This window comes from Cupressus sempervirens, chromosome 11, assembly GCF_028749045.1.
Source record: "Cupressus sempervirens isolate cs-2001-9-10 chromosome 11, ASM2874904v1, whole genome shotgun sequence".
Taxonomy (NCBI): domain Eukaryota; kingdom Viridiplantae; phylum Streptophyta; class Pinopsida; order Cupressales; family Cupressaceae; genus Cupressus; species Cupressus sempervirens.
In genome coordinates this window covers 248,576,643-248,595,171 of record NC_143128.1, presented here as the reverse complement: position 1 = coordinate 248,595,171, position 18,529 = coordinate 248,576,643, and the positions used below count along the sequence as shown (strand labels likewise).

The window sequence follows — 18,529 nt, the reverse complement described above, 5'->3', positions numbered from 1 at the left end:
AAATAAACATTTTCGATGTTTCCTACTCAGCTTCCTCAGGGTCTTTATTTAGTCCTCTTTACGTCTCTCTTACAGTTCAATCTGGGAGCTCAAAATTTTAGTCCGTCGCGAAGTCTTTCTCTTTCCGCCAGCAAATTCCATTTTTCCCTCACAGAGATCATAAAGAATTTCAATTTCTCCTCTCAGAGATCTCAAAGTTTGCTCTGTCTCGAGGTTTTCCAGTCACAATTTTTTCTTCACAATTTCAATTTCCCTTCACAGATCACATAAAATTTGCTGCCTCGAGGTTTTCCCGTCACAATTTTTCTTTAAATTTTCAATTTCCCGTCACAATAAACACAATTTTTTGCGGAATGAGTTCTGGAACACCAGAGGACTGCTGTGTAGAAATGGACGTCCTGGATCAAATCCGGCTTCATTTGCTCGGCGAATCGAACGGCTCGAGGTGCAGCGAGGACGGAGAGTTCTACACTGCATCCCCTGCGGAGTCGTGCCTGACTGAAAGTTCTCCGTCAACTGACGGCGATGCACATTTCAAAGACACAGCCTCCTGTGGCCTCAGCAGCTACGAGGACGAGATGTTCATCGAGAGCGCTCTGGTCTCCGATCTGGACGAGGACTGCAGACGCGAGACGCAGGTGGAAAATAAAGCAACAATTAACAGACTTTCTCAAAATACGGCAACAGTGAACAGATTTTTTCCAAATACGTCAACAGTTAACAGACTTTTCCCCCGTCCGACGCTTTCCGTATTCGTTCCGCGCAAAGAATGCTTCGCCTGGGAGAGAAATCAAGTTGCCGTCAGTTCAACGTCCGTCAGCCGGTGTCTTTCCGGCGAGTGGGGGAAGCTTCCGTTAGATGAGAACGATTCAGAAGATATGATGTTATACGGCGTCCTGAAGGAGGCTACTCAGAAGGGATGGACGCCCGTGACGCCAAAGGAGCCGAAATCTGTCAGTTGCTTTGAAAAGCTGACGGTTTCCCGTCAGGAGAAGGAGTCAGTGAAAAGAGGGAAACATTACAGAGGCGTGAGGCAGCGGCCATGGGGGAAATTTGCAGCGGAAATCAGAGATTCCGCGCGGCAGGGGGCTAGAGTTTGGCTCGGAACCTTCGATACGGCAGAGGACGCAGCGCTAGCATATGACCGTGCCGCTTACAAGATGAGGGGGGCCAGAGCTCTGCTTAATTTTCCACTCCACGTGGTGTCAAAGTCAATGGATAATAGTGATGGTAATGGTGTGGGTCGGAAAAGGGTTACTGGGGAAAGGGTTAGGAGTAGGGGTGATGAGAAAAGATTGTGTGGTGTGAAAGTAGAGGAACCCATTGTGGTGGATGAATCAGTTTGCACTCTTGCCAGCTGTTCACAACCGTGAGAGGATTAAAAGGGGGTTTTGTATATTGTATATTGTATTTATATTTGATTCAATTGAATGATGTGTTCAACTAACTTCATACTTATCCTCAAGTGCTTATCAAATGATTCTCTGAAATGCCCTTAATAATTATTGGGGGATATTGATCTTTAGTTCCGAGTATGATCTTTTAAATACATTGGGACAGAAAACAACATATAACTATGGGGATATGAATTATTGGGTGGACGTATGAATTATTGATCATTATAAGTTGGGTGTACGAGTATACATGTATTGGGGATATAAATTATTTGATTCGATGAATCATTGATTACTATAATAGGTTTTTTGGTGTATATATACAAATTATTGATTAGATGTATGAATCATAGATCATAGGTGTTGGTGTATAAGCATCTAGGTAGCGGATATACAAATAATTATTAATGGGATATATGAATCATTGATCATTATAATAGGTCTTGGGTGTATGAGTATATGGGTAATGGTTGGATGTATGAAGTATTGATCTTATAATATGTGGTGGGTATATGAGTAGATGATCAATTAGATCATGGGTATTATTATCTTTTATTACATATAAATAATTATCAATTCAATTGAAATTATTAGAGATCTATATATGAATAATTATTATCTAAGAGGTGTTTATTCAAGTATAGATCATCAATTGGATAAAGGGCATTTATTTTCTATCAAATTAAGATCTAAGTCTTAATCTCAACTCTCATTAAGATGTTTGGGTTATGTACCAGCATGACTTGAAAATTAGGTCTTCAATTAATGGGTGCCACTTTATTTGTCAATTTTCACTATTAGTCTCACTTTATTATGGTGTAGGGCCTTTGTACTAACATGACTTGATGTTGGGTCCTAGATTAAATGCCTTCTCTTTTGTCAAATTTGTAGAAGGTGAGGTCTTAGTCTCAACATTTCATTATGGTGTTAGGTGTATGTACTAGTATGAATTGTTCTTGGGTATTAGATTGAGGGGCATTTATATTTTGGTAAATTTGTCAAAGGTAAGATCTCTGTCTCAAATCTTTATTGTGGTGTTGGGTCTATATACCAACATGAGTTGAAGCTAGGTCTCGTAATAAGAGGGGTTTACCTTCTATCAAATTTGTCTACATGATAAGAACTTAATCTCGATTAGTTTTTATAATGTCAAATCTACGCAACAAAATAAATTAATGTTAGTTTTTGGATTAAATGATGTGCCAATATTTTCTATCAATTTTTTTTGAAGATTGTATTATTAACACTTAAATAATGGTGTTGGGTCTATATACCAATGTGACTTGATGTAGGATTATGGATTAAGGAGCATCTATTTTCTATTGATTTTGTTTGGGGCAACATCTTAGTCAACTCTTCATTATAATGTTGGGCCTATGTACCAACGTGACTTGATCTCAAGTCTTGAATTAGAGGGCATATAAGATCTTAATCTCAACACTGCATTATGTTGTTGCATGACTTGATTGATATTGGGTCTTAATTAAAGGATGCATATTTCTTCTCAAAATTTGTTTGGGGTAAGACCTTACTCTCAACTCTTCATTATGATGTTAGGTCTATGAACCAACATGACTTGGTGGCAGTCTTGAATTAAAGCGCAACTATTTTTATCAATTTTTTGGTGGTGAGATATTAGTCTCTACTCTTCATTATGGTGTTGGGCCTATGCACCTGTTGGATACAATTGGTTAATTGTGTGTTGTTTTTGATGTTACACAAATGTCATAATTATTATCAGTCAATAAATGCCGAGCTCACTCGGTCAGTGAAGATAGTTCTTAGTGTCTACTGAGCATTCCTATGTTTGCCTATTTTGAAGGCAGTGTCTACCGAGCTCACTCGGTTGCCAAAGGATTTTCGTAAGTTTGCAGTGTTAACCAAGCTTTTGTTGGTTAACAAAGGAAATCGTTTCAAAGTTAGTTTCTACCAAGCAAGGTCAGCTAGTGAAGGATTTTCTTATTTTGTTGCATTGAGCTTAATTGATCTATCTATTGATTCCAGCCGACTAAGGTGATGAATATTGATTATTATAAGTTGTATTTGAGCTAACTTGACAAAGTGGAAGGTATAAGTATAAGGTCAAGTTGCGATTTCAATGTGTGCAAGCAAGTGTGAAAGTGGGAGTGGAAGAGAATGTGCTAATTATGATGATATGATTAAAGATCTATTAATGACCAGAGAAAGCAAATTTGAAGGATAAGCATAATATCTTTATGGTGCAGCAAAGTCATATTTGATCAGGAAGGATCAAGTACAAGCCAGAATAGAGATCTGAAATCACCAAATTGGTTGTAGTCAAATTAGGTCATCTCATAAACCATTGTAACAGTGATCTAAATCTCTTAACAGAGTTGGCTTAATAGATATTTGTAAATCCTCTAACAAGGTGACAATTCCATTGAATTGTTCTCAAGACCTCTAACCAGGCCACTCCTAATAGGATGATTAAATCCTTTAATAGGGTCACACCTAACAGTGTGTTTTGCAACCTTTAACAGGGCTAGCTCCTAACAGGACTCACTTCAAAAGAGTAAAAATTAGTAACTAGTTGCTATTGGTGGTTTTTCCCAAATTGGGTTTCCACGTTAAATCCTGGTGTCAAATGTGTTCATGCTATTTTCTTTGTGTGTTTGCAATGAAGTTAAAGTAATGGTAATCACAGACAACATCTAATGGTTCATATGTTAATCTTTTACCGAGCTAATCTAGTTACTACCGAGTTACAACATTCTATGTGTTTATCGAGCTTCAACAATATTCAGTTATCTATTTGCACTTTGTACTGACATCTAAGGGATTTGGGATTTATTTTTGTAGTAACTGATTCACCCCTCCCCTCTCAATTACTCCTCTTATATTTCCAACAGTACCAACATAACTTAATAGTGGGTCTTCGATTCAACAACTTTTGTCTCCTATCAACTTTTATTTGGTAAGATCTTAGTCTCATTCTTGATTATGGTGTTGGGGCTACATACCTTACGACTTGATGTTGGGTTGTGTACTAAATGACATCTTTTTTCTTGATAAGTAGGAGTTAATTTCCACAATAAGTCAAATTGTGATATTGCTATCAGGATTTAACTATGTGATTTTGAGTCAAACTCATTGTGATATTGCTAAGTGTTCCATTTATTCTCGTGAGAGATGGATTCATGTTGAATCACTACTCATGAAACATGGGTCAATGAGTTTGACTCAAAATCACACTGTTAAATCCTGATAGCAATATCGCAATCTTTTTTCTTGTCAAATATGTTTGAAGTGAGAGCTAACTCTTCATTATGGCGTCGGGTCTATGTATCAGCATGCTTTGATGTCAGGTCCATGTTCTAAACACAACTTGGTTTTGAGTGAACTTTGTGTGATCCATTCAATTTTACCAATAAAGTAATAGTTACTTGATTATACATATGATTTTTTTATAATAAATTGATAATTAGGTGATAGCTTTTTATAGGGGTTCTCAATATTAAATAAAACCTCAGAAAGTTCTTGCACATTGGAAAATGTCACTTAGTTGCAAAATAATCTTAATTATGGGGGAAATTATCAATGCACAACACAATTTAGATCTATATGGATATACATTATCTATCAACAAAATTGCTACGCATCTTAAGGCCACAATTGCTAGTGATACCTGTATATGAGAAAATGTTAGTATGCTAATAGAAACCAAATTTAAATAAAGCTTCTACAAACTAAACAAAATTCATAAACTTCAAGATAGACTAAGATGAGCTCTTAATTGAGAATATGAGCCATTAATGGGCTCTCTCAATAAGAAGCTCTCTTGTTGAGTAGCTTTGTCTAAATAGATAGGATGTATGCTCAAGCTTTATGCTTCAAAAAGGGCTTCAATGGATGATTGTGGATTTTTGGTGTGGATAGATGGCTTGAGTATGGATTTGGCTCTCAAAATAGCATTATAACTTTACTTCATGGATTGTGTTATTTTGTAAAGGGGAAGGATCCAATTTATAGGCAAGAGGCTTGAGGGATTGAGGGCTAAGATGCAAGGATGGGAAAAAGCTTATGGAAGGCTCAGATTGCATGAGAGGAGAGCACATGGATTGTGCTTCCTTATAGCCAATCAAGGAGTGACACATGTCACATGGTGAGAGGATGGAGGAAAGGGCAAGGATGAGTCAACAAAGGAGGCTCAAGAGATAAAATCTTCATAAAGACCCTCATAATGACTTTGTAAGAGCAATAAAAGGGCTTGTAAGAGTCATTTATGACCTAGTGGACTTCATAAAGTTTTATGGTTGAGATATTTTGAGGGTGATGAGAGCAAATTCGACTTGGACTTGATTAGAAATGTTTTAAGCTTGTTTAGGCTTGTGCAAATGATTAGAGGATGGATTAGGATGGTTTAGGATTAGCTTAAGGATAGGCAAGTGGATGGCATTTAATGAGGGTGGGTGAAGGAAGAGATATTTGTTAACTTTGGCTTGGGTTAGTAAGTTTTAACCCATGTTTAGGGAATGTGACAAGGTTAGGAGGGGATTAGGATTAGGTTTAAAGACATCTTCTAGAAGAGTCTAGATTTTGGATGAGGATAAAGACTTTCTAGAATAGTCTAGAATTTCCTAGGATGAGGATGAAGACTTTCTAGAAGAGTCTAGAACTTCTTAGGGTGAGGATAAATTAGATTTTTAGGAAATAAATAAAGTTTTATTTATTTCAAGGGTTTGGGTTGAGGAGATATTTATTAAAACTTTTTTAATAAACATGAGGATTAATATTTAATTTTAATTAAATATTTTGAGTTGGGGTTAGGGGTAGGAAATGATGAGATTAGCCTTTAATCGAAATTAAAGAAGGATTAGAAGATTTTGGAAGAGGTTATTGGTCATAAGGAAATTGGCCAACTTTTGGGATAAAAATAAATCTTTTATTTATTTTAAGATTTTTGGTCAATTTATTAATTAAATAATTAATAAATAAGAAAATAATGTTTAAATAAGATTTAAACATTTTTGGGAGGGATTTCTTAATTAAATATTTTTAATTAAGATAAAGGGATTTAATGGCATAAAAATTAATTAATTAATTAAATAATTAATTAATTAATAAATGATGATGTCATCAGGACTTTTTCAGAAAATAAAAATACTTTATTTTCTAAAGATTTTTAGGTGTCTACATTTTGCCCCTCTTTGATGTGATGCCGCAAGTGGCATGGCATCAAAGATAAGAAAATAAGATGCCCAAGGCTAGAGCAGAAGAGGAGAGAATGGACTGTGAGATGCCCCCCTCAAGAAGGCAGCGGGGAGAGAAAGCGAGGCTCGGTGGCTTCTTGAAAAACACAAGAATCTGGGATGAGCAAGGAGACTCAGATTGGCAAAGAGAAGGGGCTGAATTAGCTCAAACTCTCACTATGGGAGAATGATAAAGGAGAATCAGATGCACAAGAGGAAGCAAGCTTAAGACCTTAGGGAAGGTGGAGGATGAAGGAGCAGAGCGCTATAAAAAGGAATCCAGGATAGGGAGATGGATGAGGGGATTATAAAGCTGATGGAACAGGATTTCAAAGAGTTAGATTGGCGGAAGATGGGTTTCGGAGATCCCTAGGACTAGGATTGTGGATCTCGAAAGATGAGGCTTGGTGGGTTGATTTGGATTGGTGGATCCCTAAGACTAGGATTGTGGATCCCTAAAGCTAAGAGTGATGAGTGATTCAAAGAGATACTGATGCATCAGCTAGGGTAGGAGAGACAGATGCTGGATATGGATGGGGGATAATGGAGATGAAGGAAAACCATTGAAGCTTTTTGAGCGGGGGGATACTTCAAAGAGAAGTACCACCATGTAGTTGAGCACTAGATTTGCTATAGGACTATTGGTTAATTGCCAAGGTTACCAAGAACATCAAGGCCTTTTCACCAACCGTCCAAAGGACTGACAAACTAACCCAAAACAAACACACAAGGATTGCCCCAGCATCACACATGAATCCTAGAGGAAGCAGCGTGGAAACGACACTGGAGAACCCACAAGCAGAAAAGAAAAACAAACGAAAGACCTGATCAAGACCTTACACTCTAATTGCCCCATTCGCAGCATACCATGATATGGAAGATCGTGGCAACCTTGAGGAGGGAACAAGGAGATTGCTTGGAAAAGATACTTCAAGACCCAAAAGGGAAGATCCCAAATCAAAAGAAAGTGAAAATTCAAAAGAGAGCCGTTTGCCAATGAGATGGGTAGGACAAGGCACTAACGGACCAAGATCAGACATGAGGAAAGCTATATCCTGCAAGGACCTATTGGAGAGCACCGAAGCTGGTGGATTTGGATGAGTGATGCATCTGGCAAGCTGAACTAAGAAAGATAACACTTTGGTGACAGGAAATCTAGCTAAAAGATGCATTGGAATAGCTAACCAAGATGTGTGATGGGTGCAAGATGCTGATCAAGGACAAACTGACATGAACGCTGGATAGATACAATGGTACTAAGTTAAAGAGGATGTACAAGCTGATGGACCAAGATATGTTACAAATGTACAAGTTTGTTCATGTTTTGGTTTTTGTGAGATGGAAATGTTTGTGAAGGATGGGATGTCTATAATAGGTGATAGGTGGATAGGTAGATAGTTTGCGAAAAGATTAAGTGAAAATGGGGTTTTGTTTGTGCACGTGATAGTATACAAGCTAGGATACAAGATTATTTATAGGTTGGAATATGGTACAAACCTTGGACAAGATTCGGATAGACAAGGTATGGTACAAGATTTACAAGGTATAATACAAGCTTTGGTACAAGATTTACAAGCTGTACAGGAGGTATTTACAAGCTTCATCAGATTTTGGATATTTGGTTGGAACACCAAGGGAACAAGCAAGTGTGTCTTATGGGATGGTGGGTAAATGGATGAGGGATAGGATAGTGATAGATAATGGATTAGTCTTTAGTACACAAGGCGCCAAAATTACCAGGTTTTCACCAAGGTACCTATCCAAGGTGCTTGAATTGCCAAGTTTTCACCATTGGACGCTTATTTCTCTTTACTATTTTTTTCTTTTGTATTTTTCAAAAGCTAGGTATACCAAGGATCTTCAAGCATAGAACTTCTTGAGATGAATGATGTTAGTAGGATCATTCAAGAGTTCTCCTTCTGGTGTAGATAGCTGATAAGCTCCAGAGCCAAAGGAAGCAGTGACAACATAAGGACCAAGCCATGTAGGTTCAAACTTGCCTTTCTTTTCTCGATCTACTTGGACTTTCATGTTTTCTTTGAGGACCATGTCACCTGGCTGAAAGTGTCGTGGAAGCACCTTCTTGTTGAAATTTCTTTTGAGACGAGTTTGATAGACTGTGAGATGATCATAGGCTTGTTGCCGCTTCTCGTCTAAGAGATCTAGCTGGGTGAGTCGAGCTACTCTATATTCTTCATCTGATATTTGCCCTTGCAAAGATATGCGCAAGGAGGGAAGTTCAACCTCTATAGGTAGTACCGCTTCGGCACCATAGACTAGGGAGTATGGAGTTGTGCCTGTGGATGTACGGAAGGAAGTTCGATAGGCCCATAAGGCTGGATTTATTTGTAGGTGCCAATCACGGCCGGAATCATTGACAACTTTCTTTAGAATTTTGAGGAGGGTTTTGTTAGTTGCCTCTGCCTGGCCGTTACCTTGTGGGAAATATGGGCTAGAAAAGCGGTGATGGATGCGGAGGGAAGTGCATAATTCTTCCATGTTGAGATTTTCAAAGTTACCTCCGTGGTCGGTGAAGATGGTGGATGGGATGCCAAAGCGGCAAACAATGTGGTACAAGATGAACTTGGAGACCTGAACTCCTGTAGCTGAGACTAGGGGGACTGCTTCCACCCATTTAGTGAAATAGTCTGTAGCTGTTATTATCCATTTATGTCCATCAGATGAGAAGGGTGTGATAGTTCCAACTAGGTCAAGGCCCCAACAAGCGAAAGGCCAAGGTGGTGCAATAGGCTGTAGATCCTGTGCCGGAGCATGCACAAGATTTGCATGCTGCTGACATGGGAGACACTTTCTGACAAAGTCACAGGAGTCTTCTTCAATGGTAGGCCAATAGTAGCCTGCTCTAAGGATTTGTCGCGCTAGGACAATACCACTCGTGTGGGCACCGCAAAGTCCAGAGTGTACTTCCTTTAACACCATCGCGGCCTCATTTTGGTCTAAACATCGAGAGAGAGTATCGTGATAACCCCGACGATATAGGGTATTGGCTATGATAACATAGCGGGATGATTTTCGGATGAGGTTCTGGCGTTGGGTACGTGTGAGGTGAGGGGATATGATACCATCGTTAAGGTAAGCATGAATCTCATGGTACCAAGGGGATTGGGGACCAACCAAGATACAAACACGGTTTGAATCCTCATTCGCATAGGCGGGTGTGAGGAGCTGCTCCACTAAAAACTCATATTGTGTAGCTGCTTGGGGAATTTCCAAGAGCGAGCCTATAGTAGCCATAGCATCTGCTGCTTTGTTCTGTATTCGAGGCACTTGTGTAAACTGAAGCTTTGTAAATTGTTGGGTTAGCTGATCAACTAGCTCTTTGTAGGGTAATAGCTTTTCATCTTTGGTTTGATATTCATTTAGGGCTTGCTTGATGATGAGCTGAGAATCGCCAAAGATTTGTAGCTCAACAATGTTCCATTCTACAGCTATCTTTAATCCTGCTATGAGGGCCTCATATTCAGCTATATTGTTGGTGCTAGGGAATTGTAGCTTGAAGGCTTTTGGAATGTAATCTCCTTGAGGTGTGACCAACAATATTCCTGCCCCTGATCCATGAGATGTGTATGAGCCATCAAAATAAAGTTTCCATGGGGGTTGTTCTTCAATTAGACAGATATGCTCATCTGGAAATTCTGTGATCAACGGATAAACATCTATTAGAGGTGCATCAGCTAGGTGATCTGCTATAGCTTGCCCTTTGATTGCCTTTCTATCCACATACTGGATGTCAAATTCACTAAGGAGCATAACCCATTTGGCCAAACGGCCTGTAAGTGCTGTTCTAGAGAGCATATACTTGAGAGGGTCAATCTTGGAGACTAGTTGGATGGTATGACTTAGCATGTAATGGCGAAGTTTTTGAGTTGAGAAAACAACTGCCAAACAAGCTTTTTCCATAGGAGTGTAATTGAGTTCATAACCAACTAGGGTTCTACTGATGTAGTAGATGGCTCTTTCTCTGTTGTAGTCATCAAGCTGTGCTAGAAGTGCCCCTAGAGCAGTAGGTGTTGCTGATATGTACAAAATCAGGGGACGACCAGGAACTGGTGGAACCAAGATAGGGGGATTGATGAGATATTGCTTGAGATGGTCGAAGCTGCGCTGACATAAAGGATCCCACTTGAAGTTCTCATCCTTCTTCAGTAAATGTGAAAATGGTGTACACTTATCTGCAAGCTGGGAGATGAAGCGCCGAACAGATTGGAGCTTTCCTTGAAGAGAGCGAAGCTGTCGCAGTGTCTGGGGAGGAGGCATGTCTAAGATAGCCTTGACCTTCTTGGGGTCGATCTCTATACCTCGTTTAGAAACTATGAAACCTAGAAGCTTGCCAGATGTGACCCCAAAGACACATTTCTTGGGATTCAGCATGAGATGATATTTGGCTAACCTATCAAAGACTTTCTCCAGGTCAGCAAGATGATCCATGAAGGTATCAGACTTGACCAAGATATCATCCACATAATCCTCCAAAATGTTATGGATGAGATCATGAAAAATGGCTGTCATAGCTCTTTGATAGGTAGCCCCAGCATTCTTTAGGCCAAAAGGCATCATGTTGTAGCAAAAGGTTCCCCAAGGGGTAGTGAATGCTGTCTTATGCTGATCCTCTTCTGCAATCTTGATTTGATTATACCCAGAAAATCCATCCATGAGGGACAAAATTTCATGTCCAGCTGTAAGATCTACAATCATATCTATGTTGGGCAAGGGAAAATCATCTTTTGGACAAGCTTTGTTAAGATCTCTAAAATCAGTGCAGATTCTGATGTCACCGGAAGGTTTAGTGACAGGGACCATGTTGGAGATCCACTCTGAGTAGTCGATAGTTCGGATAACCTTAGCAGCTAGCATTCTTTCTAATTCAGCTTTGACCAATAATGCCACCTTGGGGTGCATTTTCCTAAGCTTTTGTCTGACGGGCTTGATCTTTGGATCAACTGCAAGATGATGAACTACAAGCTTTGGATCAAGTCCTGGCATGTCCTGATATGACCATGCAAATCGGCCAATATTCTCTCTTAAGACCTCAAAGAGGAGGTCAGCTTGGTCTTGTGATAGGGACGCAGCAATGTGAACAAGTCTGGGGATCTCTGAAGAACCAATGTTGACTTCTCGAGTATCCTCAATTAGAATAGAAGACACCTCTGGTCGATTATCTTGAGGAGGCAATGCTAAATCCTCATGTTCTTCTTGTGGCTCTGGATTTTCTTGCTGAGGGGTTCTCTTCGTTGCCTTAGCTAGTCTCAGATTCACCTTAGTTCCAATTTTGGGTGTATCGGAACTAGGTTGGGGATTTTCTCCAAAATACCCCTTGGGATCTAGCTTGTAGATATAGGCAGAATCTGGCTTTGTTTTCTTGTGAGGAGTTTCAGCTCCCATGAATCTTAGAAGTGCCTCCTCTGATGTGAACTCATCGGTGTGTATGACACTTGGTTGGTCCCAATCTATGAGTTGTGGATGGGTGAGTGGTAGGTCAATCAGGTGGATGGATAGTTCTTGGAGAACAGAGTCTCCGAGGGAGATTTGGTCTAGGATATCGTCGTAGGCTCTCTTTTCAACTTCCTCAGGAATGTCTTCGATTTCGACAAGGTTGCGGTGAATGTTCGAAAAAGCGTGACCGTTCTCATTGGTGCCCCCAGTTGTGGATATGCCAAAGCCAAGACCTGACTTCGATTCCCACTTATGTGCGTCGATGGGGCACTGCATGCCTCTTTCTTCTGGTCCTAGACCACCACCTTGATAGTTCCATTTGTCAGTGATGAGCTTATGTTCTTGGGGATACTTTTGGCTGAAGTGATCAAGGCGTGCTTGATTTCTTTGAGGTGCATCCTTATGTAACCATTTGTTGATATCTGGAGTGAGCTCCTCATGAAGAGGGATTTTTGAGGATACAAAGGTTGTTGGGCCAAACTGTTTGTATCGAGGAGGTGGAACCTCCTTAGCTTTGTGATATGTCGGTTGTCCATGGGCATGTGGATCAAGTGGGAGTGCCCCGACAACAAATGCATCTGACAGACTATACTCTCCACAACCTTTGTTATTGATCTTCACGGTAGACAGGGTAGAGGCGAGGATGGTTTCTGGGTCATTATAAGTGTGGGATGAGCTGGCGATGGATGTGCCAATATCAATTCCAGGGCAATGGTTTGTATATGAAGCTTCAACCGCATTGCAGTAAGCAAAGGGTTCTGGATCGGCATGGATGGTTACCTCAGTGCCTTGATGCGGAAATTTGATGCACTGATGGTAAGTGGATGGAACGGCTTTCATGGCATGAATCCATGGGCGACCAAGGAGGATGTTAAATGGTAGGTTTAGATCAATAACATGGCAGAGTGTCTCTTGGATGACTGGCCCAACCTTGATTGGCAGCAAAATAGTTCCTTCTGTGGTTCTTTCCAAGTTGTCATAAGCTTTGATGGTGATAACCTCACTGATGATATCTGCCTCAGTATACCCAGCTTGTTTTATGAATTTTAGGGTGCAAATATTCAAGGCTGATCCATTATCTATCATTACTCTTTTTACAGCAAAGTTGGATACCATGATGGCTATGCGAAGCGGAAGGGTGTGATCTGGCTCGACCACGGGTATGTCGGTGGGTTTGAACGATAGGGCACATGAGGATGAGAGGTGTCCAAAAAGATTACGAAAATCAGTAGCATTGATATCAAAAGGGACACGAGATTCTATGAGAGCACTGTCAAGGATGTTCTTGTACACAGGACTAGTGCGAAGAAGGTCTAAAATGGAGATTTGGGCTGGCATGTTCCCAAGGTGTTCCAAGATATTGTACTGGCTTTTTGATGGAGCTGATGGTGTTGGTGTAACAGGTGGGCCTGCGATGTTAAATCGCGCTCTTCGAGTGGTGACTGCACACTCATTGATTGGTCCTTGGATATTGATAACATTGACGGAAGGCTCTTTCTTGGATATACAACCTATAAGGCTACCATAGTCTATATAGGATGAAGTGTGGTCATTGTTCTTCCCATGCTGTTGGTTTGGCTGACGGTTGTTGGTGTTGTTGTTGTTGGTTTGGATAGGTGCTTTTCCAGGATTTTGGTTGTGGTGTGGAGGAAAAGCATTTTGATAGATCTGTAAGCCTGCATTGGGAGAGGTTTGGGCACCAACAGTGATTTCCTTCCGATCAATGAGGTCCTGCACATAGTCTTTTAGTTTCATGCATCTGAGGGTAGTGTGACCTTTTACCCTATGAAATTTGCAGTACTCATTATCTTTGTACCATGTAGCTTTGGATTGGCTTGGGTCAATTTGCTGGGTAGGAGGAAATTTGATGAGGTTTTCTTTGACTAATTTCTCAAAAATGACATCCAATGGTTCACCAAGGGGTGTATAGTTTCTAGGTGTAGGTTGGAATCTAGGCTTTTGTCCTGCAGCTACATTGATGGCATTAGCTTGATTGCTAGACCCTTGGAAGTTGGGTCTTGGATTGTGGTTTTGATAGCTTTGGTTATTCTGTTGTTGGTAGTTGATAGCTTGTTGATTTTTTGGTTGATATGGTGGGTTGGACTGGTTGTGAGAAGGACCAACAATATTCACATGTCTGGTGTCAGTGACGCCATCTGTTGCAACGTGCTTGTTTTTGTTCCAATACCTAGACTTGTCATTGGAATGTGATTGATTTTGGTTGGCTTCCTTGTAAAGCTTGACCACACCATCTTTAATGAGTCCTTGTTCAAGGATCATTCCTTTCTCTTTGATATCTTTGTAGGTTTGCAAACAGTTCATGGTCATGTGGTGAGCCAAGCTAGGATGGGCATTATCAATAAACATTTTCACAACATGGCGTTCTGGCAAGGTGCAGGATATGTGGGTGGTAAGGGTTTGCCATCTTTGCAGGTATTCGGCAAGGCTTTCTCCACCTTTTTGCTTGGTGTGGACAAGATCAACTATTGATAGCTCTGTTTCAACAAGATGGGCATATTGGGCCACAAATGCCTCAGATAATTCAGCAAAGTTTTTAATTGTGCCATAGGGGATTCTATAAAACCATTCAAGAGCTGGTCCAGCTAAGCTTTTGGGAAAAAGGCGCAAGAGGAAGACATCATTGTATGCTACGTCCTGGCAGTGCATGTAAATTCTTTGATATGTGTGACAGGGTCTCCTTTTCCTCTGAATTTGTCAAATTTGGGTACCTCAAAGTGTTTGGGAAATGGTGTCATGGTAATGGCTCTGTCAAATGGGTAAGGACACACATTCTCAAACTTGAATGTCTTCGGATCATTCCCTTCTTAGATGGCTTTCAGAGCTATCTTCATTTGCTCCCATTCTGAATTGATAGGTGATGGCTGGGGTGCCCCCAATGTAGGAGTGCCTTGAGGTAGGTATGTGCTGGATGGGGCCACTGAATATGGATGGCTATGAGGGATTTGCTGATAGGGATTGTACATTGTTTGGGCAGTTGCATGATGGATGACAGGTTGCTGAGGGGGAGGTGGCGCATATTGCTGCATGTGCTGCGAGGCTTGCTGTTGATATGGGATTTGAGGTTGGGATTGAGGAACATAAGCTGGCTGTGGGATAAATGGATTGCTTTGTGGAGGTAAGGTATAAGATGGTTGAGAGGCTTGGGGAAAGGATCGGGGGGCTTGTGGGGTTTGACCAACATATGTGGGTTGTGCCCCCATTTGGGATGGTATCTGCAAATAATTGGTGGTTGGCTGGGGTGGTGGATTACCTCCTAGAAGTGGCATTGAAAAGTAGTTGGTAATTGGAGGTAATGGATTAGTTGGTGGTGGAGGTGGTGGGAATTGAAAGCTTGGGAATGGAACTGATGGGGTTTGATAGCTTTGTGGTTGAATTTGGAAGCTTGGTAGAGTGGTGGCAGGGGCTGGGGTCACTTGGGAGTTTGGTAGAAAATTGGTAGTAGCTTGTGGGATTTGATAGCTTTGTGGAGTGAGGGTAGTAGCTTGTAGATTTGTGGCTAATGGTATTGAGCTCCCAAGACCTAATGGAAATGATGGGATTGTGCTTTGGGCTACAGTGAACAAGCTGGGGGTGATGAAAGGTTGATTACTTGGCCCCATGGGTGGCATCCCTGTTGTATATTGCTGAGGTTGGCCAAAGATGCTAGCACTAATTTGGGAGATGGGTGGATTTGGAAGGCTGGGTTGGGGAGCAGCAGCAGCAATAGTGAAGGGGGTGAACGATGATCTGTTTTGGGTAAAGGGGGTTTGGAGCGGAGAGGTATGAACCAAGGATGGAGTGGTGGTGGCTGGGTTGGCTTGCGGCATGGAGATTTCAACTTGGGTGGATGATGGTATGTTTGGGTCTGTTGGATCATATGGATTGGCTGGAGGCTCTTCTTTTGGCATATATTGAGGATAATTTGGATCATAAGAGCCTATGGGTGGTGGTAGCTGCCCAAACAATGGGTGAGATGGATCTGATAATGGAGGGGGTCTTCCAAAGTCAAAGGTTCCTACATTTTCCCTTCGAAAATTAGCCATGATTGTCTCTTTGTTCTTGTCTATAATGGCATTTACCAATACTGCATTTCCTGGTTGGTTCATGAAAGCTTCAATGTCAGTACATGATGGCATAGCTTTCTCTGGGCTGAAGGATGGCTGAGTGCTCAAGGGGGGTGAGGTTGTTCGATCCAAATGATAGGGCTCCATTGTTTCTTTCTTCTTGGCTAAGCGAGTGACGGGTGGCATGAAAAATGCTCCTAGGGATGAGATGCAATAATGCTGATGGATGCAAAAGCGGGAAGGCTTCTCTATGCAAATGATTTCCTAGGTTAAGGCAAAGCTATATGACAAAACCTAAGGAGGATTGGGTTGGAGATTCAAACTTCAAAGATACGTTGCCAAAGCACGAAAGGTCTTCTTTCCTATGTGCAAGCTCGGTGGTGATTGTGTCAACTTAAGGATAGACTGATGATCCTTTAGGAAGAACACGAGATTGACCACTTGTGGATCCCAACCTTTAGCTCAAGGTGATGAGGGATAACAAGTGACAAAGCTGGATTACCCTAGACAAAGCTCTGTCAAAGGGATAACCTTGGTGAGATTGATGGATTTGGAAGATTTTTAGGAGTGGCAAACTTTTGGCAAAAGTGACAACAATTTTTAAGGCTTGGATGTGAGGTTTTGATTGCTGGCTAGATGGTTTGATTCTAAATGATATGGATGAGCTAATAATGCTTAAGGGGATAACCTAAGATGGCTGGCTTTTCTACAAAAATGACTCTAAAGTGAAGCTTATCCAAGAAGATGTGGAGAAACAAGGGTGTCTAATCATAGAAATCATGCCTAGTTGGTAAGGCATAAGCAGGATTAACTCCTGGATGTTGGCTAAATTTGATGGTGCGCTCTAACCAGGCCTCTTGAAGTGCTTCGTCGGTAGCTTTTGCCTCTACTTTGTGGAGTTTGGCAATTCGTGGGCTTGGTGTTATTTCTTTTCTCTTGGCTGAAAGTTCTTGGTATGCTAGAGATGGTTTGAGTTTAACTTTGTGGAACTTCTGTTTGGGTTTGGGTTGCTCTGACATCAATTTCTGAATCTGCTTGGCTTTGAGAGATCTTGGTTGTTTTGCCTCAACTCATTCAACTTCTGGAATAGGCAGTGACTACGCTAAGTATGCCCTAAGCTAGGATTGACCAAGTTTGGCAAATATTTATTCAACAAATAAAAGATCAAGCAATAGATAGAAACAACCAGATAGAAGTTTTTGATTCTCAGAAAGTGATACTTGCGCCAAGGAGTGTGTATGTTCTACAAATGTTTCGATCAGTCACCTCAAACACATTAACATCCTAGATGGTTGTCTACAGGGTTGACAGTTGGCTTAGCTAAGGAGTCCTCGATATACCCAAGGTACGTGAGGCCCAAATCCGTAGATGAGACCAAAAAGATGTCACACAGCCGAGAGGAGCGGTAACCCACTTCTCCTCTTTCACTTCTCAAGGGTATAAAGTTCCTTGAGGCTTAGCCCGAGTGACAAAATCTTGACCCCAAGAGAGGTGTCTTTCGATTCACCTTCCGATTCTTATACTCCGCCAGAACGCTGGAGTTGAGGTCGTCCAAGGGGTGATGAAATCCCCAAGCAGGCCTCCTAAAAAGAAACAAGGTTTTGGATCCTAATCTTATGCACCCAAGATGGCCTCGAAAGACGACAAGGGGAGAGAAGACTTGGATGACCTTGGGCTAAAAAACACACTTGTTTTTTTACCAACTGATGCTTAAGTTTTCTGAACTAGACTTTGCAAGCACTCATGTTTAAGATACAATGTTTATTCCAACTTGAAGCGCCAACAAAAGTAAATCGATCGAAGAATGAAAACAATAAGAAGAGTTAGGGTCAACAAAAGCAAACTCGCGCGCCCAGAGGCCCTCCACGTCAAGTATCGATTAATTTTCTTTAAGGCATTCAAGATTGAGTGTGAGTTTGTTTTAAGCCCAAAACAAAAGTGTGTGAGATTCGATTTCAAGCGCACGCCCGGAGGCTCTCCACGTCAGTTGTTGTTCAATTTTAGTGCCCAAACTTGAAGTGTGATCGATTTAATCTAGAGTTTTGATCATTTAAAAATTTTGATAAAGTTAAAGCAAACATTCAAAGACCAAGTGAGTGAGTTAGATTGTGGAACATTTAACACCTTTTTCAAGTAGACCCATCCCCATAAATGGCGCTGAGATTGCAACCAATGGTTAATATTTGATGGGTGATTAGAAAAGAGGTGAGTCCAAGGAACTACTCAAATTGATTTTTGCAAATTTGTATTTTAACTTAACAAGGTTTCTTAAATGTCCAAAAATCAAACTTTACCTAGATTGCGAAAAGAGATTTGTTTTGTTCAATTTTTAGAAGCTCCAAATGAAGTGTTTGATATTGCAATGGTTAATTGATCCTTAGAATTCAAGATTGGATTTGTTGTTTTA

At 40.9% G+C, this 18,529-nt stretch overlaps 1 protein-coding gene across 1 annotated transcript; it reads left to right on the top strand.

Moving 5' to 3' along the window:
• Window positions 1-1,447, top strand: LOC149529084 (uncharacterized). The gene has a single exon (XM_089810271.1). It carries the CDS (start codon window positions 354-356, stop codon window positions 1,371-1,373), a length of 1,020 nt encoding a protein of 339 aa, XP_089666397.1. The 5' UTR covers window positions 1-353; the 3' UTR covers window positions 1,374-1,447.
• Window positions 1,448-18,529: the final 17,082 nt, after the last annotated feature.